At 52.3% G+C, this 22617-nt stretch overlaps 1 protein-coding gene across 1 annotated transcript; it reads right to left on the reverse strand.

Annotated features, from left to right (window-relative positions):
* Positions 1–9: 9 nt before the first annotated feature.
* On the reverse strand, positions 10–17920 carry HK3 (hexokinase 3). The gene is made up of 19 exons (XM_065934657.1): positions 17675–17920; positions 14372–14496; positions 10484–10646; positions 10121–10275; positions 9918–10037; positions 9735–9830; positions 8441–8540; positions 8175–8358; positions 7560–7715; positions 7165–7398; positions 6514–6809; positions 6263–6402; positions 6064–6183; positions 3461–3556; positions 3194–3293; positions 1054–1237; positions 779–934; positions 392–625; positions 10–303 (listed from the first exon to the last, which is right to left on the reverse strand). Exons 2-19 carry the CDS (start codon positions 14465–14467, stop codon positions 159–161), a joined length of 2775 nt encoding a protein of 924 aa, XP_065790729.1. The 5' UTR covers positions 14468–14496; positions 17675–17920; the 3' UTR covers positions 10–158.
* Between the last annotated feature and the right edge of the window lie 4697 nt (positions 17921–22617).

Genomic DNA, 22617 nt, shown 5'->3' on the forward strand with positions numbered 1-22617 from the left:
ATTGCTAACCCAAGTGCTACTTCTCTCGGGGAGAGCTAGGGGTCTCCCCAGCGGGGGTCACACATGGCTATTCTGGAAAGTCCTGGGTATCTGGGCCTGGCTTGCAGACAGACAGGGTCCCAGCCCTGGACCAACAGAGCTGGTAGCTGGAGGCTTCTTCAGACACAGGTCCTCTGGGCAAGGCGGCAGGCAACAGCCGTGACCAGGGCTGCACCTTTGCCAGACCCATCCTCTGACTGCAGGAAGGTGACCACGCAGCGAGGGGCCAGCTCCCGCACTGTGGCTGCCACCAGGCTGGAGAAGCTGTGAGGGGGAGAGGCCAGCGTAAGCCTAGGTCAGTCCAGTCCCATTTGGCCATGGCCCCCCTGCCGAGCCCGCCGCCCAGACTCACTGAGGGTGCAGCTTGTAGAGGGTCCCGTCAACCCCCACGGATATGGTCAGCTCTTCCAGGCCCCGGTTCTCACGAATCTTCTCCACCACAGCAGCCATGCCTGCCCCACAAAGCTGGGCAGCCCTCTGGGACACAGCCTGGCACACCTCCAGGACCATCAGAGCATCGTCTGAGGTCAGGGGCAGTCCCAGATCCTCCAGGATGGCTCGGACCTGCCTCAGGGCCAGGCTATCACTGGGAACAGGAGGGAACAGAGGGGCAGGGTCCTGCATGAGCACCCCCTCTCGTGACTTTTCTGTCCTCTGGGGTGAACCTCCCTCCAACCAGCATTCCACCCCAGGAGAGAGTCCTTTGGGAGGTGGAGGGACATAATATAGGCCTCAGCACCTTTCAATCTCAGAGAGAAACTTGGTCTTGAAGATGTCCCTGGTCTGAAGGCGCTGGGTCTGCTGGCCCCGGAAGAGAACTCCAAGGCTAGTCAGATGCAAGAGGATGTGGCGGACGATCTCTCCCAGGTACATGCCACTGATCATCTTCTCAAACCTGCATGAACGTGTGTGTGTGCCCACAGGGCTAAGGCCCCAGCCCCAGCCACCACCAGCCACCAGCCATTCAACTAGTGCCGGCCACCACCAGTCACATCTGCCTGGCCCAACCCATACCTCTGCTTGCCGGGATTGATGGATGCCTGGTCCACACTGGCATCAAAACGGGTGCTGAGCATGCTGAGAGAGCCGTCATCCCCAAAGGCACCCCACTCCGTGTTGATGCACATCTGGCCTGAGTCCCCATCCACACTTGCCACGTTCCGGAGCTCCTCCATGTAGCAGACATTGGTGCCTGTTCCTGCAGAGGGGCCAAATGGGGTGTCTGCATTGACTGATGCCCACAAGATCCCTCTGAGCCCCTCCCACCAAGATGGCTCATTTCCTACCCCTCCATCTCCACATGCTCGTTGGCCCGTTCCAGGGCCAGGTCAGTCCTCCTTCCTTCCTTTCTCACATCCCTTCTTCAGACCCTGCCACCACCAAGCCCCCTGGGCCTCCACTTCTTCCCCAGCACCACCATCAGTCCATCTCCCATGCTGCCTCAGGGTGCTCCCCAAATGCCTGAGAGTCATGTCATCTCCTGGGAGATGTGTGATAGCCCCACAGTCACACAGGTGAGAGGCCCACACCTTCTTGGACTGGTCTTCCGGGTCTTTAGTCAAATAGCAGGTGCTGGGCCAGGAACCAGGGACATAAAAATGAGCTATGAGGAGGAGTCCCACATTGCCAGAGCCGGGGAAATGAGCAGCCAGCTATGATGCTGCCCAAATAGAGGTGCAAAGAAGAGCATCATGGGATGCCCAAGCACAGGTGAGTCTTCCTGCCTCAAATGTAACGAAAAACCACAGCGGGAACATGACATTTAGATGTGACCTTGATGCCAAGAAACTTACAGAGGGCACACCCTGGATAGAGGTATTTCCTTCCTCTCCCCAATACACGGTCAGCTCTAAGCAGGTGTGTTGGCCCCTGGAACTCCTCCATCCAAGTACTTATCCACACAGCACTCTCCAGCACAGTGCCAGGCACTATGATCAAGAAGCTCCCAGTCTCCTGCGAGGCTGCCACAGATCCCCCGCTCTAAGAGACGGATGTCCAAGGAGCTATGAGAGCCCTCCTCCTCCATCTAGCCAATCCTTTTTTTCAAGGCTTTCTTTTCAAGTCTCACTCATGTTGGGACCGCTTCTTTTCTGATCTTGGCCTCATCACCCTGGCATTTAGAGTTGGGTTCAGCTCTCTCTGATGGCCAGGTGCTCTTCTGGACTCAATCCCCGCTAAATAGTCAGTTCCAAGAAGGCAGATATTTTCCCCTTTTTAATGTCTTCCTGTCCCTACATCCAGCCTCCAACTGCCACAGGAGAGGAGCTTAATAAAGACTTAGAATCTTGGACTACTCAAAGGACCATCTCAACTCATTCTCTGCACACCCCCACCCCTGGGGTCCACTGCATTCCAACTACTGTGTGTGTCTTGAGCCAGGTATCCTGCTACACTTTACTTTGTCCCCTCTCATTTCATCCTCATCACCCCTTCAGACTGGCACTGTTATGTTATCATGTCCACTTTAGAGATGAGGATACTGAGGCTTTGGCGATTTGCCCAAAGTCATACAGGTGGAAGTGACAGAGCGAGTGTGCTGTGCTGTGTTTAGTCGCTCAGTCATATCCGACTCTTCGAGACCCCATGGACTGTAGCCCGCCAGGCTCCTCTGCCCATGGGGATTCTCCAGGCAAGAATTCTGGAGTATGTTGCCATGCCCTGCTCCAGGGGATCTTCCCAACCCAGGGATAGAACCCTTGTCTCCTATATTGCAGGTGGATTCTTTACCGTCTGAGCCACCAGGGAAGCCCAAGAATACTGGAGTGGGTAGCCTATCCCTTCTCCAGGGGAACTTCCTGACCTAGGAATCAAATTGGTGTTTCTTGCATTGCAGGAGGATTCTTTACCAGTTGAGCTACCTGGGAAGCCTGACATAGCTAGTATTTCTACCCAAATCTGTAACACTCCAAAGTTCACATTCATTTAACAGATAAGCAAACTGAGGTTCAGAGAGCTTAAATGACTATGAGTCAGCAGCAGAGCTGGGCTAGACACCCAAGCTCCTCTCAACCCAATAGTGTTCCAGGGCCCCATGGGCTCAGGTTGGAATGTTACCACATCCCCAAAGCAAGGGGAACGTCCAACCTGAGGAATCAACAGAAGGCAGTAAATTAGCATCAGGCAGTAGGGTCACAAAAGTCAGGGCGCTCCTCACCGACAATGAGGCCGACCTCACAACGGGGGTCCTCGTAGCCACAGGACATCATGGTCCCCACCGTGTCATTGACAATGGCAACCACATTCAGCTCCACTGCCTGCACAAAAAAGGATGCCTCTAGTTGCTGGGCAACATGGTTGTCACAGCAACCAGCACCAGACCCAGAGGTCTCTACTGTAGAGGGCCCCCCAGCAGGCAGACGGCGACCCCTCACTCCCTTCAAGGCCTGTTGCACCAAAGCAGCCCTGGAGACAGACTCCTTACCTGTCGGCGCCTGATGGCTTCCCGCAGCAGACACACAACGTCTTGGCCCTCGCAGTCAGATGCTTTGAAACCCTTTGTCCAGTTCAGGAGGATGCCCTGGCATGGGACCAAGGAGAGGCAGGAAGCTGGAGGCCCCTTGGAAACTCACTTTGCCTCCCCAAAGCCTGTATCCCATCGGAATACAGTGTATACGATTCCCTCCCCAGTGGGAGGCTGTCCTACTCTACCCACATGGCTAAGGGCCTCTGCCCCCTCTCAACTCTCCAGTGTGAAGAAGCCTATTAATAACCATCCAACCAAGGTCTTCTATTTTTAGTGCCAGAATGCTGAGATGGTCTGAAGGTCTGGCCATTTTAAGACATCTGCCTAGAAGGAATGGTCCTTTGTAATTGGGTTAGGAATGAACGGAATCAGTGCTGTGTGTTGAGAAAGGGAAGGACAGAGAGAGGTCTAAATGACAGCAGAGTCCGCTCCTACAGAAACAACTAGCAAGAGCCACTTGAGAGGGAGAAATTCCGAGCTGGGACAGAGCTAAGTCAATGGGAGGTTCACACGCATGTTTCAGATGCAAACAAGGGGTGAATGGAAGAGCCATAAGCAGACGCCTGAGCAGGACAGGAGGGACACAGCGATTCCCCGTGAGAAACTGGCCTTAAACTGGGGACTTAGTAACGGCGGCCCGGCTGAACTTGGGGTTGTTCTTTTCTCATTGTACTTCCCCTGGGTGGGATGGGGACGGGGAAACTATTCTACCACCATTAGGAGAAATGACTGCTCTGTCCAAGTAGAAGCACGAAGAGCAGATCTGGGAATCTTTGGGGCAGGAGATTTTAGAAATATTAACTGACATTTCCCTCAGTAGTTTCCTTTTATTCCTTTTCCTATAGAACCACGGCTAGAGTGGTCTGTGCTCATTGTCTCAAAAAGAGAAACCAGAGTAAAAGAGTGGGTATGAGGGAGAGCCAGCTGGTGAGTAACAGCAAAGCTTCCCTGCTCCCAGATGAGGGGAAGACCCCCTGGTCTGGGGAAGGTGAGGTGGGCAGGAGTCAGAGCCGGGTTCCGGATGGCTTTCTGAGAAAGATGTCCTAAGCCCTCTACCCTGGGCCTGCTGCTGTAGGGGAGGGGAAGAAACAGAAGGGGTTTGGATAATCTGAAAACAGAAACGGCCTCTGACCTCCTTCCACGGAGGGGAAGGTGAGGTGTCAAGGGAGATGTCAAGACCCAAGAGAGCAAGAGGGGGAGTCCAAATAGCTGGCACCTAGATGTCTCCCCAAACTCCCAGCTTGTTTGCACATTCTATACAGCAAAGAATGGGCCCCTGCCTGAATAAGGGGGTCCCTGAATTGATTAACATTACGTTTTCACTCCTGAAAAGAATGTTGGCTTAACATAGAAATTGAGTTCTGTTATAGAAAATGAATAGGACCATGTTTCCTGCATGCCTGATTTTGCACAGAGTTCCACCTGCTTCTCACACCTTTCATTATTGTTGTTGTTAAGTTGTGTCTGACTCTTTTGAGACCCCATGGACTATAGCCCAGGATCCTCTCCAGGCAAGAATGGGATTCTGTAGGAGAGAATACTGGAGTGGCTGCCATTTCCTTCTCCAGGGGATCTTCCTGACCCAGGGATCAAACCCTTGTCTCCAGCATTGCAGGCAGATGCCTTACCACTAGGCCACCTGGAAAGCCCTTCTCTCTCACCTTACAAGGAATAATAAAAAGGTGCCAGAATGCTTAGACTGGAGGGAGACACTGCAGAGAGACAGACAGACAGACCAGCAGAGAGACACTGCTCACTGCATGATCCAAAGGAAATTGGAGCACAGAGGTCCACGTCTGAGAGGTCAGAGCAGGAGCAGAGGGGAAGGGGAAGCCACAGGAAGGCTGGTTGGAGTAGAGGAGGTAGAACTTTCCAGAGAGCACAGGTGTGGAAGAACCTGGTGGGCACCTTCAGGGCCAGCAAGCTCCTCATCAGAGGAGCTTTTAAGCAGAAGTTGGGGGTGTTGAGAAGAAGACTCCTAGGAACTTGAATCAGAGGTCTGGGAGGAGCTGTCTCCGTGGCAGTCCTTAGGGGTATGCATGAGAAGTCTAGCATTCCTGATGAAGGATGTGGAGGTATTGCATCTAGACCTGTGCCTGCCCCTCTGTCAATCCCAGCCAGGCACTTAACCCTGAGCCAGGCTAACACCAGCAAGGCTGGGAATGGGATAAGGACAAATAAACCATGCAACCACAAGCTGCTTTGAGAGACAGAACAAACTCTGCCTTCAGCCTGCAGGCCTACACTGCTCCCAGGTGCCCAGACCTAACCCTGACTCCACTCTCCTGCCCACTGGCAGCCTCTAGGGATAACTAACTATGTCCTTCTCCATCCATGTCTTTCTATGGCCCTGGATTCCAGGCCATTTTACCACATCCCTTCCACCTGAGCATGCCAAGTCTGGGGAAACTGAGGCTAGGTTCATGGCACAGCCCTGCAGTGCCTCCAGCTTGTCCTCTCCCCAGCCCAGAAAGCCCTCTCTGGACCTCCTGCCCATTCCATGAAGAGCATGTTAGCGGAAATCCTCTGAGGATGGCTTCCTCGGACCCTGCATTTCTCACCTGGTCCAGGCCCATCTGCCTGCACGGGAAGGAGAAGGTGAAACCCAGGGGGAGACTCTGCCCGCTCAGGCCCTGCTTCTGCTGGAAGTCCACAATGCAGTCCACAATATGGTCAAAGAGCTGCGGGGTAGAAGCAAGTCAGGGAGCGGGCCACTAGGCCCTTCCCTGCCTCCTGACATCAGCTCCAGGCTGTGGGTACCTGCTGCCCAGAACCCTGGGTCACGCACTCCGGGATGGAATAGATCTGGCTGGAGATGTGCACACCTCCTGCGGTCACGCGCACCAGGAGGACTCGAAAGTTGGTGCCCCCCAGGTCCAGGGCCAAGAAGTCCCCACGCTCTGTGAGGCAGAGACCCTCAGCGCTAGGACGGAGCTGGAGGCTCCAACCCCACACACGCTGTGACCCCTGGGAGCCCGTGTCCCTGCTCCATGTTCAGGCCAGGTCCTTACCGCTGCCATCAGGCGTGGCCCGCACGTAAGTGGGCAGCATGCGGAGGGAAGAGGCCTCCCCTTGGAGCCCCTTGGCCATGGCCTCTCGCATCTGTGCCTGCACCGCTGCCAGCTGCTCCCGAGTCAATCGGAATGGTGCCAGGGTCTCCTCCAACAGGCGCCGGTGGGCAGCCAGGCGGGCAGCCACAGCAGTCACCATTGCCACGCCCCGGCCGCCCCCATCCACAGAGGGGATGAAGGAGACATCGCAATCAGGGGCCAGGAGCATCACTGTCTCCCGTAGGACACTGAGAAACCTAAATAGACACACAGCAGGTGTGCCCTGGCTTGGCACCTGGCCCTGACCCCTGCAGCAGGCCAAAGCCCCGGGGTCCCTCACTTCAAATCAGTTCAGTTCAAAACCCATCTATGCACCAGCCATGCAGCCAGTGCTCCTGTGATCCCCTCCCTTGCACACCCAAGAGAACCCTCTTTCTTTCTTCTGACCTCTTCTGACCTCCCCTAGCCCTTCATCCATCTTAATTCTGCTGGGGAGCCATTCGTACCCACTGCCTTGCACCCGTGGTACCAGAGTGCCCTCTGGGTGTGTATCACACCCACACACATGCTCTGGTGACCTGCTCACACAGGTTCACGCTGTATTCCAAGTACCTGGGGTGTCGCTCAAACACTCGGCCTCCAGTGGCCACAGCGATCTGAAGAGCCTGCTGCTCCCGGCTGTGCTGGAGGCGGGAGAGGACAGCGGCCAGAGCAGCAGCGCAGAGTTGGGCGGCCCGCGTGCACACAGCCATGCACACACGCTGCACCCACTCAGCATCTGAGGGCTTCGGGTTCAGGCCCAAGTCCTGCAGGACAGCGTGCACACGGGCTGCCCCAGCAGAGGGACTAGGGGGGACAGGGTGCTGCTTTGGGGCTCAAGGAGGCCAGAAGCTCCCTGCCCCCACCAAAGCTCCATGCACAGCTCCCTCAGGGGAAAACCACGCCCCCCCCCCCACTCCCAAGTCACGGAGTGGCTTTGTCACAGCCCCCTCGCCTGCTGCACTTACTCCCCCATCTCAGCCACGTGTTCCAGGAGGATGCTGCCTTGGCTTCGCAGGACAAGGGAGGTGTGGCCGCCAAAGAGGACCCCGCGCTGGGCCAGGTGAGCCAGCACCAGCCGCACCAGCTCACCCAGGTACAGACCCCCAATCATCTTCTCAAACCTACAGGCAGGAAGGGTGGCTGGCCAGAGCCTTGCCCAAGCTCTCAGCCCTCCTACTCCCGCCTCCAAGAACTCCCAAAGAGGGCTCATTTTCTTTGGGGTCCCTGACTGAAGGGTCCAGAAGCAAATGACCTCCTCGGAGATAGTTGGGTGTTTACCTAGACCACACTACCCCCCTGGCTTAGATGAAGTTCAAGGGGGCTCCTGGAAGGACCCAAGGAGGGTAGGAGACCTCTTTGCTTGACTACTCCCAACCCCTAACCCCTGTTGGAGCTGGCCAGAGTCAGGAATAAAAGTGGAAAACTCTGCATTCTAGAACCTTGAGCCATTCCTTCTTTGAGACTGGCCAGGGCCCCCTAGGATGCAAGTGAGGAGCAGGAGACGCGGGCCTAAAGGCTAGAGTACAATAGAGCAGGAGTGGAACAACACAGTTGTAGGACCTAGAAAGAAGTTAGGCCACCTCTGGGCACCCGGGTTCAACGACTCATGGTCCAGGGTGCTGTCGAAGACGGTCTGCACTGGCCCCAGTGCCCCCTCGTCACTGAAGGAGCCCCACTCGATGCTGATGCAGACGCGGCCCCGGTCCTCGTCCAGCACTGCCACGTGCCTTGCCTCCTCCATGTAGCATGCATTGGTGCCGGTGTCTGGCAGGGACAACCCCATCAGGGCCTGCCCATCAGGCATCCAGGCCATCCATCCACTATCACAAACACCCGCGTGACCTACCTACAACCAGCCCGACTTCACACGGCCCAACCCCTGGCTCGCAGCCCATCATGGTGCCCACGGTGTCATTCACCACAGCAACAACATCAATGCCGTGGACCTGGGCAACAGAGAGGACAGAGGTTGGGGAGCCTGGGAGGTGGGTGGGGTGGGGCCCTGGATTTGATGGAGACTTGCAGGGTCCCCCAAAGGTATGTCCACACATTTGTGCCATGTATGCTCGAGGTCCTCCCACCCTATAAAGGATTTTCTTCCCTCTTACCCCTGCCACTTGGCTCCTCTGCCCCTGTCTCAGGCCCTGGAGGTCCCAGAGGCTCTCAGCCTCAGCCACTACTTCTGGAACCCCAGTGCTCCTCACAGGACCAGGACAAGGGTAAGCAAGCATGTCACCTTGAAGGCTGTGCTGTATGCACTTCACTTGCTCGCCCTGGTCCTGGCCTGTCTTCCCAAGCCTGCTCCTCTCAGTCCTGACTTCCAGCTACTACCGCAGCACCCACAGTGGCGAGTTCACATGGATCCAGAGCAGCCTTTCTTAGCCATTCAGACTTTTGAAAATGCCCTTCACTGAAATTAGAACTTCCCCAGTCACAGCTTATGCACCTGGCAAACTTCGCCTTTAGGTATCTGCTCAGGTCACACTGCACCCTTCCTGTGCTCCCAGAGTCATCGGAACCACCTTCTCAACAGGGACAATCTTTTATTGGGATGCTGTCCCCACTAGGCTTGCAGGGTCCTTGAGGACAGGGTCAAGTCTTTTCATCTGTTTCCCCTTTAGTCCTCAATATTTACTTGACCCTTCTCAATCTCAGTCTCCTCATCTATAAAATGAGAATGTGTTGTGTGCTTCGTCACTCAGTTATGTCCAACTCTTTGTGACCCCATGGACTGTAGCTCGCCAGCCAGCTTCCTCTGTCCATGGGAATTCTCCAGGCAAGAATACTGGAGTGGGTTATCGTGCCCTCCTTCAGGGGATCTTCCCAACCCAGGGATTGAACCCTGGTCTCCCACATTGCATCAGTTTCTTTACCATCTAAGGCACCAGAGAAACCCAAGAATACTGGAGTGGGTAGCCTATCCCTTCTCCAGCAGCTCTTCCCCACCCAGGAATCGAACTGGGGTCCCCTGGATTCTCCTGGGTTTAGAATCCCAGCTGAGCTACCAGGGAAGCCCATAAAATGAGAATGGTAGCAGCATTTACCCCAGGGTTCAGTGGATAAAGGATACCAACAGCACAGGAAAGCGGGCCCTCCCAGACCCAAGGCACAGCCCTATTTGCTCCCCTGCCTCCACTTACTCCCTGCCTCTGGATGGCGTCTCGTAGCAATTGGACCACATCCTGGCCTTCCACATCACTGCACTTAAAACCTTTGGTCCAGGAAATGAGGGTGCTCTGGAGGCAGGAAAGTCAGGTCAATCCAACGACCTCCACGGCCCTGCAGCCCTTCCACCCGCTGTCCCCATAGCCACTCGGCCTCACCTTGTCCAGGCCTGTCTGGTGACAAGGGAAGGAGAAGCTGAACCCCAGCTGCAGACCTTGATTGCCCACGGGCAGCACAGCCAGGAACTCAGACAGGCAGCGGGCGGCAAAGTCAAAGAGCTGTGGGATGGGTTGGGGGCTTAACTCTGCCCACTGGAGCCCCGGCGGCCCCGCCAGGCCCGGACTATGCGCTGAGTGCTCACCTGCTGACCAGGACCCAGCATCACTTCCTGGGGGATCACAAACTCCTGGCTCCGGGGCTCCACCGTTTGCCCCTCGATGCCCGTTAGGGTCACCCATAGAACACGCAGTGAGGCCCCTGTGGCCCCCAGCTCCAGCACCACGAAGTCCCCTTGTTCTGTGGGCAAGCAGGTCACAGAAAGGCATGTGGCTGATGAGACCAAGGCCTCCACCTCCCAGAAACATTCCTAAGGCCTGTGTAGGCTCATCAAGGGACCTTAGCGATGGAGCAAGGGGTAAGGAACAATCCCCCCCAACCCCACCTCTCTCCCAGATCAGAACCCTCTCTGCAGGCCTGGCCACACATCTTAGTCTGTGCCACCCACCAGTGCCATGTGGGGTAGACCCCACATAAGTGGGCAGCATCCGGACAGCAGGGGCAGGGCCTGCTCGCCCCCTCAGCGCCTGCTCCATGGAGTCCAGGAGGCTGGTTTGGATCTGCCGCAGCTGCGCCCCTGTCACCGTGAACTGCCGTAGGCATTCCTGCACCTGAGGAGAAACAGGCAGACATCTGGGCGGGCGGCCTGTTGGCCTAGCCATATCCTCCAATTCCAACCAGGACAGAGGCCAGCCTGGCCCAGCTCACACCTCCCTTCCCTAACTCAGAGCAGCAGCCTTCCCTCAGCTTTCCTAGGGGCTGACCTGAGCCCTGCTTGAGCCCCGTGAACCTTGCTGCTCTCCCAGCAACTATCCAGCAACCCCCCCTCACCTCTTTACACCCCCGTGGCTTTCCCGCCGCTCCCAGCCTGCACCAGCTCCTGCACTCTCAGAAGGCTCCTCTCTGGAGCGACGACCCACACACTTTCTCCTGCTCTATTCCCGCATGGCTTCTTGTCAGCTCTCTGCACCTCCCTCCACTTCTTTGAATTCAGGGATGGCGAGGCCTCTCCCCTATCACCCCACTACTGATTGGCTCTGGTTCCCCAGTACCCAGAGCCAAGCTGCTCAGTGCATTGTTGTTGGATGAACAAATGAATGAACAAATGTGTGAATGCACTTCGGGTTCAGGGGCTTCCCTCTTCTGATATGCTCCATTGTGGCACCTGGGCAAGCCTGGCCCAGGAGAGTTTGGGGGGCCACACTGTGGAGGACAGTCCTTCCACAGTTTGGCCATCCTTCCCACAGACATTGACTGAGCCCCTAATATGTACCCAGCACTATTCTAAGCACCATATATTGCACAACCAGCTGAGCCTGCTCTTGTGGAACTCAGATTCCAGTGTAGAGGACAGAAAATAAGCACAGAAACGCATAATACGGTTCTGGTAGTAATGGTAGAAAAGCAAGGCAGAAATAGAAGTTCAGGAGTGACCAGGGGAGGAAGAGGTATTTTTGGATATTGGTCAGGAAAGGTTTCCCTGTGGAAGTGACCTAAATGAAGGAGAGGAATGAGCCATTTGAAGATTTGGAGGAAGAACACAAAGGGATTTTCTTCAGAGCAAAGGGGATGGATGTGGGGGAAGGCTGGGCCAGGAGTGGATCAGAGTGAAGGGAGGGGCAGGCAGGCAGGGAAAGCAGAGGATGGGACACCAGGTTCTCCACCGGAAGCTCAGTGGAGCTTAAGAAAAGCTCCAGTACCTCAAGTCTGTGTGGGAACCTCCCCTAGACAACCCTCTGGCCTGTCCTTCCAAGAGATCTCAGCAGTCTCCTTGAGTTCTTCGGAGGGCCCCACGCCCTGATTCCACTCTCCCAGACCCCCACCACCCATCTCATAGGAATAGAATTCCTAAAAAAAAAAAAAAAAAAGAATTCCTATGACCTGCTGCCCCACACTGGGCCCATATCTGAGAAGTACCACTCAGGCACCTGGATAAGGAGGCAGGGAGAGCCAGGGAGGGGAGGCTGCCCACTGAGGGAGACAGAAGCAACTCAGTCCCACTCCTGCTTTAGGAAGAGGATGGGAAACAGATCCCTACAGAAGCAAAGGATTCTAACTGGAGCACCAGATGTGCAGTTTCAAAGCACGTTACTGCTTTCAGTAGCCATGTGTGCTAGGAGAGGCTATTACTATGTCACAAATGAGGAAACAGGTTCAGAGAAGGCCAATCATCTGCCTAATCCAAGTAGTAAGGGGAAGAGTGGGACTTGAATCCAGACCTCTCTGACTACAGAGGTGTTTCCAAATAAATGTGAAGCCTTATAAAAACACCTGAAAAGAACCCAAAGCTGATGAAGAAACTTCATCACACAGAGGTGTTTCCAAATAAATGTGAAGCCTTATAAAAACACCTGAAAAGAACCCAAAGCTGATGAAGAAACTCCATCATCAAGAACTTGGGGTGAGAAAGCTTACATCTGAATCCTTACCCTGCCACTTCCTAGCAATGTGAAAGTGTTAGTCACTCAGTCATGTCCGACTCTTTGAGACCCCATGGGGTTGCGGTGTACCACACCAGGCTCCTCTGCCCATGGAATTCTCCAGGCAAGGATACTAGAGTGGGTAGCCATTTCCTTCTCTAGGTGATCTTCCCAACCCAGGGATCAAACCCAGTTCTCCTGCAATGCAGGCAGATTCTTTAACTTCTGAGCTACCAGGGAAGTCCTAGTAGTGTGGCCCTGGGCAAGTCAAACTTCTCTCTGACATGATCAGACTTACCTCTTATGCAACACCAGGAGAATAATAATACTCCCTGGCCAGTGCTGGTGGGTGTGCAGCAGCCAGGAGACGCTACTGGAATCTCCCCACTGAACCTCCCCCAAGAGGAGTGGGGAGAGACCTCAGCCAGGAGAGTGAGGGTGGATTTTATGTGACTTCAATGCGGGACTCTTTGACCAACATGCTGTGTTGGTCAGTCTGGGTCCATCACCTCACCTCTCCTCTGTCAAGCAAGAGTAAAAATATCACCCCCTTCTCAGTAATGTGAGAGGACTGAGAAGACAGTAGATGTGAAGAGGTGAGACAGTGGCCGGTCTACAGGACAAGCTCAACATGGTTCCCTTTTCTCAGAGTACAAGTTACAACCAGCCTGGGAAGCCTGACTCCATGTTCCTTCTGGAAACAAAGAGTCCTGAGGGAATGGACGTGGAAGGGACGCAGGTGGTGCTGGGCTCCAACACCATGTGGATCTTAGATCACTATGGGAAGGGGAGCTGAGACTGAGGCCTGTGGTGCTGAGTGGGGACCCAAGGCCACAGGATGTTTGGCTGCATGTGAAGGTCCCCCAAAGCCAAAGAGAACTGTCTTTAAACTGCACATGTGTGCAGTTGAGCCAGCAGGGTTAGTGTGGGACCAGTGTGCAAGTCTCAAGAGAGAGTGGTGTGAAGTAAGAGAGGAAGTGGTGGCAGGCAAGCCCAGCAGGGCAGACTGCAGCAGAGTCCCTGCTCCCTTCTGTGGCCCAGTTATGGGCTGTGCATAGAGGAAATATTTCCAGCAGGGTCTGGGGCAGTGGTTGGACAAGGGTAAAGTGGGGGCATGAAATGCAGTGAGGGATGATGCCCCCACAGTGTGGGCAACAAGCCAAATCCAGCAGATGTCAGAATGGGCCGGGAAACTACAGAAACGGCAGGGAACAATTCAGGAACCTCTTCATGAATGCCTCCTCTGGGCAGTTCCTTTATCTCCAACAGCTCACTGAATCTGCCAGGGTGGGGGGATTAGACTTTATTTTCCTCCATTGTACTGATGAAGAAACAGAGATGAAGAGATATGAAATGCTTACCCAAGTGTTTCCTGCTGAAGGGTGTGGTAGGGAAGGGCTTCTAAATCTTAGTCAAGATGACAGGAAAAAGAGAAACTCACTCTGAGCTAACTTGAGGTATACGGACCACAATAACCTCCCAAGTTGAGTTCAGCACTGAAATCATCCCTGTGTGCCTGACTGCAGTGGCCCTGTTGAGGGGAAAGAGATGTAGAGGAATGACTAGAGAAGTGAGGAGAGGAAGGGCCTTAAGCTTTCTACCAGAAAAACCCTGGAGGGTCCTTTCTAGACTGAGATAACCCAACGTACCAAAAGTGATATATTTGGAGCTGAAACACCTCAGCTCAAGCTCCTGTCATGCCTTAAACTCAAGGCACGTCACCTCTCTAAGCCCCTTCATCCTCACCTGTTGGAGGAAAAGATAAACCCCACCTCTCAATGGTGTGGGGTCTTGAAAGAGGAAGTTACTAGATCAGATATGAAAGGCTCAGTAAGCTGGAAAGGGCTGCGTGGGTATGAGCCCATGGCTCTGTGGTGGGGCCGCTCCTGCTTGAAGGGACCTAGTGTTGAACTTACCATCTCAGAGCTGTTTGAGGGGCAGGGCAAGCCTTCTTGGGGGCAGCCGGGGGCTCCTTCCCCTGGCTGCAACCCTAGAGACCCAATGGAGTCCATGTGGTTCCACAATGGTGAGGGGCGGCCTCCTAGGTGAGGAAAGGGATAGCCAGATGAACCACGTGCCCCACGGCCTGTGATGAACCGCAGAGGCTGTGATGAAGGCCCTTAGCTTTCTTCCTTCTGAAGGGGACCAGGTAGGAAGAAGTGGGCAGACCTCAGAATCTCTGATCATCAAAGATTCTTTAGTAAATCAACCAGAAGACCCTCATTTTCCAGAGCATGTACAGCAAGAGAGCACTGGCAAGGCTGATTTCTCATCCCAAAGCCATTCATTCATTCTGCCATTCATTCACATTTACCAGTCCCTAATGTCTACCGTGGCTTCCCTGGTGGCTTAGTGGTGAAGAATCTGCCTGCCAATGTAGGAGACACAAGTTTGATCCCTGGGTCAGAAAGATCCCCTGGAGAAGGAAAAGGTAACCCACTCTAGTATTCTTGCCTGGGAAACCCCATGGACACAGGAGCCTGGTGGGCTACAGACTATGGGGTCACATAGAGTCAGATACAACTTAGCAACTAAAACAACAACAATGCCTTGTGCTGGTGTACAGATGAAGCAGACCTAGGCCACACCCTCAGGGACTTCACAGCTTTACCAGTAATCACAGTACGATTGACACAGGCAGTGACAGGTGGACTTGCTGCTGCACTTGGGAGTTCAGGGATGTGCTAGAGGTTTGGAACAAAGGGTGTGAGGTAAGTGGGGAGTGGGTTAAGATCTGCCACAGAAGCAAGCAGGCTGGCTTGGCACCTTCATGCCAAGTTGAGTGAATTTCATGCTGAAGAGAGATGGGGACATGGACGAATCTACACTTCAGAAAAGGGTTTCACTAGTGCTATGACTTTGGGCATACATGACTTTGCATTTCAGTTTCTTAATGTGTAAAAAACAGGAGATGATAGTACCTACCTTTGCAAGGTTGTCACCAGAGTTAAACAGTGACAATAGGGAAAATGCTGTGGGAACTGTGATGTGCGACACAGACAACACGGTGGGCTTCAGAAGCTGGGATGATGCTGACCCGAAAGCCCTGTGCTCCAAGTTGAGGACACAGCTCTCCAGAGCAGCTGCACCGTCTCTCCATCTCATGCGTGCTTGCTAAGTCACTTCAGTCGTGTCTGACTCTTTGCGACCCTAGGGACTCTAGCCCACCAGGCTCCTCTGTCCATGGGATTCTCCTGGCAAGAATACTGGAGTGGGTTGCCACGCCTTCCTCCAGGGGATCTTCTCGACCCTAATCTCTTGCACTGGCAGGGGTGTTCTTTACCACTAGCGCCACCTGGGAAGACCCTCTCCATCTCGAGGCCTTTTTTTTTTCAATCTGGATATGAATGAAAAGGGGACCAGGAAGTTTCCAAAGAAGACTTCAAGGATTCAAGTGCCCTTCAGGGGTGGTGCAGTGGAGGGCCCAACATGGGCAAAAGGCATCTGGCCCTCTCCTATAGCAGGTAAATGTTGGGAAAGTTGCCTTCCCTCCATCGCAACCTCTCCTCACCTGCCACTCCCATCACTTCCATGACTTTGCCCTTCCTGTCGTCACCCGTGATCTCCTGACTGCCCAGTCCCAGCCTTTTCGTCCTCTCAGGCATGCAGAGCCATGAGAATTCTCTTCACTGCAAAGTTCTCTTCTCCCTTGGCTGTGCCCGTCAGTCTTTCCTGGCCTCCTTCCTGAGTCCCTCATAGTCTTCATCAATAACTCCTTTACTTTGCTCCTCTTGAACAAATGGGGCTCTCAAGTTTCTGGCCATAGCCTGCTTCTCCAATGCTTCCTCTTTATCTCACTCATCCCCAAGGTTTGATTAAAACCTCTGTGTGAAGGTTCTCAAATCTACCCCTGTTCTGAGCCAAATTCCAAAGGTCTGTTAGTGTCTCTAGATGCTGGAGAAGGCTCCTCAAACTCAATGGTCAAAGTCACATTCATTTTCTCCTTCACTTTTCCCCATGAAATTCTTCTCCTGTCCTTCACCTTGGCTGGAGGCATTCCTGTTGCCTCTATACATCCCTGACCTTCATTTCCTCTATGCAATCATTTCTCAGGCTAAAAAAGCTGAGAGTGGAAAGAGCTCCCCTGTGTATCCCCGTCTCCCAGTTCCCACAGACACTGTCCTAGACCTCCCACCCATCTGACTATTCCAACAGTCTCCTAACTGATATTCTTGCTCCTGTGTGTCTACCTCCCCACCCTACCCATAGCAAACATGTCACCAGAGTGACTGTGCAAAAATAGACTTTATCATGTCATTCCCCAGTTCCATCTCCCCTAAGAAAGGAAGACAACCTTCACACTGTGATGGTTTCTACCGCAGAAAAAACAAGTCCCCAACGCTTTATTGTGGCATTGCAGGCCCCTGACATTGTCCTCAACCCAAGCTTCCTCTCTTGCTCCTCCCCTTCATATTCCAGACACACTATGAGCTTTGTCCTATCTCTGGCTGTTCAGCCTTTGTTCACAGCCTTCCCTGGAATTGCTGTGTCTGAGTCATTATTTCTTCAGTGCCCAGCAGAGAGCTTGGCCTAAGCAGCTGCCAGTAAAGCTGGTCTAGCAGCTAGAAAAATCGAGAGGGGGAGATTTTTCTTATTCAGAGAACCAAGAAATCAGTTTCCAACAATTCTCCCCAAAGTCACATATACCTGTACTCTCTCTCAAATCTGTCAAACGTATGTTCCACATACGTTAGAGGTCTCTTTTGAGGATAACATGGGGGTAAATGAGGCAATTATCTTTGGGAAAGGAAGGCCTAGGGATACACACATAGTGCGATTTCAAGGTCCAGCTAGCTCATTCATTCATTCATTCATTCACTTTTATTCATTCCTTCTTCTATTCAATATTTATTCAACACTTCTACACATCAGAGACTATAAGGCTTCCCTCAAGTAACCCCAGTGTTTACACTTCTGGTAAATGCATTCATTTGTGTCTCTTCCAACTGAGAGTCCCTATGGCAAAGGACATGTCTCCCATATTACTAGGTCCCTGAACCCAGTCTAGGGTCTCATGTTTGAATAACTAGGGGCCTCTTGGCAATTTTCAACTGAATCAATTACATCGAACAGGCCTTCCTTCTGAAAGGTATGCCAGGGACCTCTATCAAGGATGGGAACTACCACTGAAGAAAAGCTAACTTAGTCTTTCTAGCCTCCACTCATCCAGGATGGACTAAGTAGGAGAGAGGTTGGCAGTAATTAGAGGAGGCTCTTACCTGGGAGAAGCAGCAATTGGTCACTCTCCTTAGATCTGAGCTCTTCTTTCTCAATGAGACATCCACCAGCCTGGTTTGCACCCCAAAGTGAAACTCACCAGTGATATGAGTTACAATGTCACCAAGCCCCACCCTCTCAGGAGACACCAGCTAATTCAGGAAGGTGCACTTCCCTCTGAGTCTGGGGGAGGTTAGGTTAGGCAGGGCCATGGTGCAAATTTAAGCAAGATCACCACAGAAAGTTGATAGTCCTGAACTGAGTCAAGAGCCCTAGGATTTCCCCTCTGCAATGCTGGGAAGCTCCATCCATTTTACAAGCACTCCGAGTCTGAGTTCTGAGGTGGTGTCTCACCCCTGGAAAGGAACTAGAGGAACCTAGCCTGGGAAATATGCAATTCAATGGACAATTTTCCAAAACATGGAAGGACTTACTAAATGAATAAGAGGCAATGTGGGAGTACAAGAGGAAGAGACTAACCCTGCCCTAGAGTGGGCAGAAATTGAGGAAGCCGAGCCCTAAAGAAAGAGTGGGAGTGTGTCCTTGACAAAGAGAAGAACATGTACAAAATCACGGAGCACAGGCAACTTCACGGAATTGGGGTGCAGCTCCAAGGACCTCAAGATGACACATGTAGGTGAGGACATATGGTGGGCTGAGAGGCAGCCAGACTGTGGAGTTTAGCCTTTAGTCTATAGGCCAAGAGGTTAACGGTAGTTTCACACTGTGGAACTTCTCTACCAGAAGGGGAAGAGGACTCTCAAGCTGCAGTGGAGCTGTGGGCCACCCAGCCGGTTTTCCCTGAACTAGTCTTCTGGAATGTGCAGAAAGCTGGGGTATCACTGTGCCCAGTGTTGTGGTCTAAATAGTTTTGTCCCCCACCCCCACCAACCTAATCCTTATGTTGTGATGGTATTAGGAAGTGGGGTCTTTGAGAGATGATTAGGTCCTAAGGGTGGAACCCTAATGAATGGGGCCGGTGTTCTCATCATAAGTCACTGAAAGCTCTCATGCCTCTTCTGCCATGTGAGGATACAAGAAGTTGGTGGTCTGCAACCTGGAAGAGGGCCTTCATCTGACCATGCTGGCACATTGATCTTAGACATTCCATTGTTTATAAGCCACTCAGTCTGTGGTACTATTTAATAGCAAGCCAAATGGACTAAGATACCCACCATGGCAACTAGACGTACTGCACCAATTTCCCTCAAAATTGGTGAGCAGATACTTTAAAACTTCAGGCTACCTCATTAACAGTGAAGTGAAGTGAAAGTCGCTCAGTCATGTCCGACTCTTTGCAACCCCCTAGACTACACAGTCCATGGAATTCCCCAGGCAGGAATACTGGAGTGGGTAGCCTTTCCCTTCTCCAGGGAATCTTGCCAACCCAGGGATCAAACCCAGGTCTCCCACATTGCAGGCGGACTCTTTACCAGCTGAGCTAGTACTCGGCCTACACGTGACACCAGGATGGAGACCAAGGATGATACCTATTCTATTAGTCTAGGGCGTGACTGGACCTGGCAACAGGCCAGACATCAGCTCCTCTGCACAGTTCAGTGGGCAGCAATCAGGCAGATAAGCTCTAAAGGCAGGAATATTGGGAATGGGTGTGGGGAGGATAGAGTGGCTGTCATTCACAACAGAGCAGCCTGCCTAGCTTGGGGCTTGTCTCTTTCAACTTGGTTTAGTTAGGAGAGAACACAGAACTGAATGCCAAAGGCCCAACTGTGATTCATGCTGACAGTTTGCTGTCTCCTGAACCTGAGTGAGGATACACCTCTGACAAGCAATGCCAGGGCTCTTTGTCTATGTTTCTGAAAGTCCCATGTCTATTTCCCCAGCAGCAGGGGTCCCAGTTCCCTAGGCAGAGTGTCAAAGAAGGCCTATGTCAGGGCCTATGGAGGGAGGAGGCAGCCTGGGCTTTGGGTCTGTGAACTACTATGACAGCCCTGACTGTAGCAGAGGCATAGCAGGGATCAGCCATTCTCTTTATACACCAGATGACCATTGACCAAGGGGAAGAACAAGTCCTGACAAGGCTCATAGACCCTAAACACCAATCTCCAGCTGTTGAGGAGGAACTAAGGAAAGAGGAGAGGCAGTTAGCTGGGGGAAAGGTGGGCTGTAGCCCAGGTACCATGGCTGGGATGAGAGCCAGGCCATCCGTGCTCTGAGCTGCTCCCAGGCTTGCTTCCCACAGCTGACAGTGCCCCCTGGCCAGGCACACAGGCCCTCAGGCCCAAACAAGCTTCCTGCCTTTCCCCCCATGCCCTTTTACTCCAGCTCTCCTATACCCAACAAGCTGCTCTTTACTGTTAAGTGTTTTGTTCATGCTGATCTGTCTGGATTGACTCCCTCTTTGCCCCGTCCAGCCTTTCCACTTAACTTTTCCTCATTCTTTAAATTACACCTCAAGACATCACCAATGCTGGGAGCCTTCCCAGATAAGCTCCTTCTGGCCCTGATCCCAGCTGAGTAGCAGCCTATTGATCCCATAGTCTTGATCTCCCTATATCACTGCATTGACTACAATCTATCAATAGAATCTGTTTGCCTTCCCCACTGCACTGTGGACTCTCAAAGAATGATTCTTATTTATCTCTGGAGCCCGTGTTTTAGATCTAACATGAGATGAAAAGTGAAGGTGAAAGTTGCCCAGTCGTATCTGACTCTTTGCAACCTCATGGACTGTAGCCCACCAAGCTCCTCTGCCCATGGGATTTCCAAGGTAAGAATACTAGAGTGGGTTGCTATTTCCTTCTCCAGAGGATCTTCCCAACCCAGGGATGGAACCTGGGTCTCCTGCATTGCAGGTGGATTCTTTACCATCTGAGCTTATTTTTGCTAAATTGAAGAACTCTCCCACAACCTCAATAGTGCAGGGCTCTTGAAACTGAGAGGAAATAAGTAAACTCTTCTTGCCTTCCAGGTACATATGGCTTCAGCAGCCTTCCCACTCAGGGTTTATACATCCTTCCATCTTCCCACTGGTACTACCATCTACTTACTACATGCCTTTTCCTCACTCCAATTCCCATCTTCTAGTTCAACTTAGGGCCAAAGCTGCTCTGCCTCACAGGTGAGAATGGGCCCATCCAAGCTTAAAATTCCCATTGGATTTTGTGACTCAAGTGGGGTTAGGAAGTAGTGTGGAATAGTAGAGAGAATCAGCACTGGTGTCAGACAGACCTGGGTTTGACTCCCATCTCATTTACCAGTTGTATGACAAGGTGAGTTTTTGCACTTCGCTGAGCCTCAGTTTTCTATGTATAAAACATAAAGACTAATGCTTAGGACAGGTTCCTCCAGAAGTGGATCTAATTTGAGTGCAATTTAATTGGAAAGCAATCTAGGCCAGGGTTAGGATTAGGGCAATGCATGTGAAGTGCCAGCTACAAAATGTGGAGAAACCCTGTCAAGTTTATAGTGTCAACTCTTCCTTTGCATGAACTAAAGAGTGAGGGCCCCTCACCTCAGTCCCAGCCCTGATCTAGGAAGCACTGACAGGAGTTGGAAATGAGACAGAAAGGGGAGGAAGTCAACAGAACATACATAATTAAGCTGCTGCTGAGCTGAGAGCTCCTGAAGTTCAATCCCTGAGGGAACTCTGGTGAGGTGAGGAGGCTGGGGAATTTATGCTCCAAATTCCATTTTCACTGGTTGAGGCTGCCCCAGAGGCCCTCACTTCCTGGCACTCCCAGCTATGCCGCACACTAGCCTAGAGAAGTGCTAAGGCAGAGAGTTGCAGGTCCTTGCAATAGGACCCTGTGGGTATGCAATAGAACAATAAGTGCCCAGGGGAAATGGGCAAGGCACAGCTTCGGTTAGAGGGCTGTTATCAGGATGAAGTGAAATGACACAACCACCGTGCCTAATAGAAAAGTTACCTTCTCCTTCCCCATTCATCACAATGCCTTGTGAAGTTCATGGAGTTTCCCAGCTCCTCGAGTTGACAACACTAGCAGAACAGCTGCTTCCCTTCTTTAAGAAGTAAAACAAAAACAAGAAACAAAACCCCAAAACTTGATGGCCTGAGGCAAGCTCTAGACACCTGAGTTTGCTGTGGAAGGCTGGTACTTGATGGAACTAAGGTCATCAAACTGTATCCTCTCACATCTGCACATCACCTCTCTGACTTTTCCACCTGTCCCTGTGACACTACTTAAGACATACAAAACTAGCATCACACTGAAATAACAACTACTGCCATTCATTCACCTTCTATGAGATAGATACTGTGCTTTTATATACATTATCTTACTCTTTAGAACCCTGTAAGCTTTCCCCCAATTCATAGAAAAGGAAACTAGGTCTCAGAGATGTTAACTTGTATCAGAAGCAGAGGTTCAGATTCAGTGCAGTTCAGTCGCTCAGTGGTGTTCGACTCTTAGTGACCCCATGGACTGCAGCACGCCAGCCTTCCCTGTCCATCACCAACTCCCAGAGTCTACTCACACTCATGTCCATTGAGTCAGTGATGCCATCCAACCATCTCATCCTCTGTTGTCCCCTTCTCCTCCTACCTTCAATCTTTCCCAGCATCAGGGTCTTTTCAAATAAGTCAGTTCTTCGCATTGGGTGGCCAGTTTCAAGTTGATGTCATACTCATTCCACTGACTTTGTCTCTTCACTGTCTAAGGTCCCTCACACAGAACCACCAGTATTGGGAGAATAAGACAAATGAGCAAGCAGCCTTTTCCAAAGACAGAGATGGGAGGGCCTAGGGAGATATCTGTTTTCTCCTGATTCCACATTAGTTAACAAATAAGCCTATCAGTAGTCCTGCTGATCTACACCCTCCTCCAACAATTTGCCACTGATTCATGTTCTAGGGAGACTGCTCAACTATAAGTTAAATAATTCCCTTTCCAGAATCAGCCCTCTTTCCCTATTCTTATCTCCAGGCAGAGAGATAAACATACTACCCTGTTCATAGAACTTT

Source organism: Muntiacus reevesi, chromosome 1 (assembly GCF_963930625.1).
Source record: "Muntiacus reevesi chromosome 1, mMunRee1.1, whole genome shotgun sequence".
Lineage (NCBI taxonomy): Eukaryota > Metazoa > Chordata > Mammalia > Artiodactyla > Cervidae > Muntiacus > Muntiacus reevesi.

What these genes read in the sequence shown, in the direction of transcription:
- HK3 (XM_065934657.1), bottom strand. Translation starts at nt 14,467, where the DNA reads ATGGACTCCATTGGGTCTCTAGGGTTGCAGCCAGGGGAAGGAGCCCCC. An exon ending in TTGAACCCGGGTGCCCAGAG is followed by an intron (nt 7,716 to 8,174) that starts GTGGCCTAACTT and finishes TCCTGCCTGTAG; the next exon opens with GTTTGAGAAGATGATTGGGG. An exon ending in GTGTTTGAGCGACACCCCAG is followed by an intron (nt 6,810 to 7,164) that starts GTACTTGGAATA and finishes GTGTCTATTTAG; the next exon opens with GTTTCTCAGTGTCCTACGGG.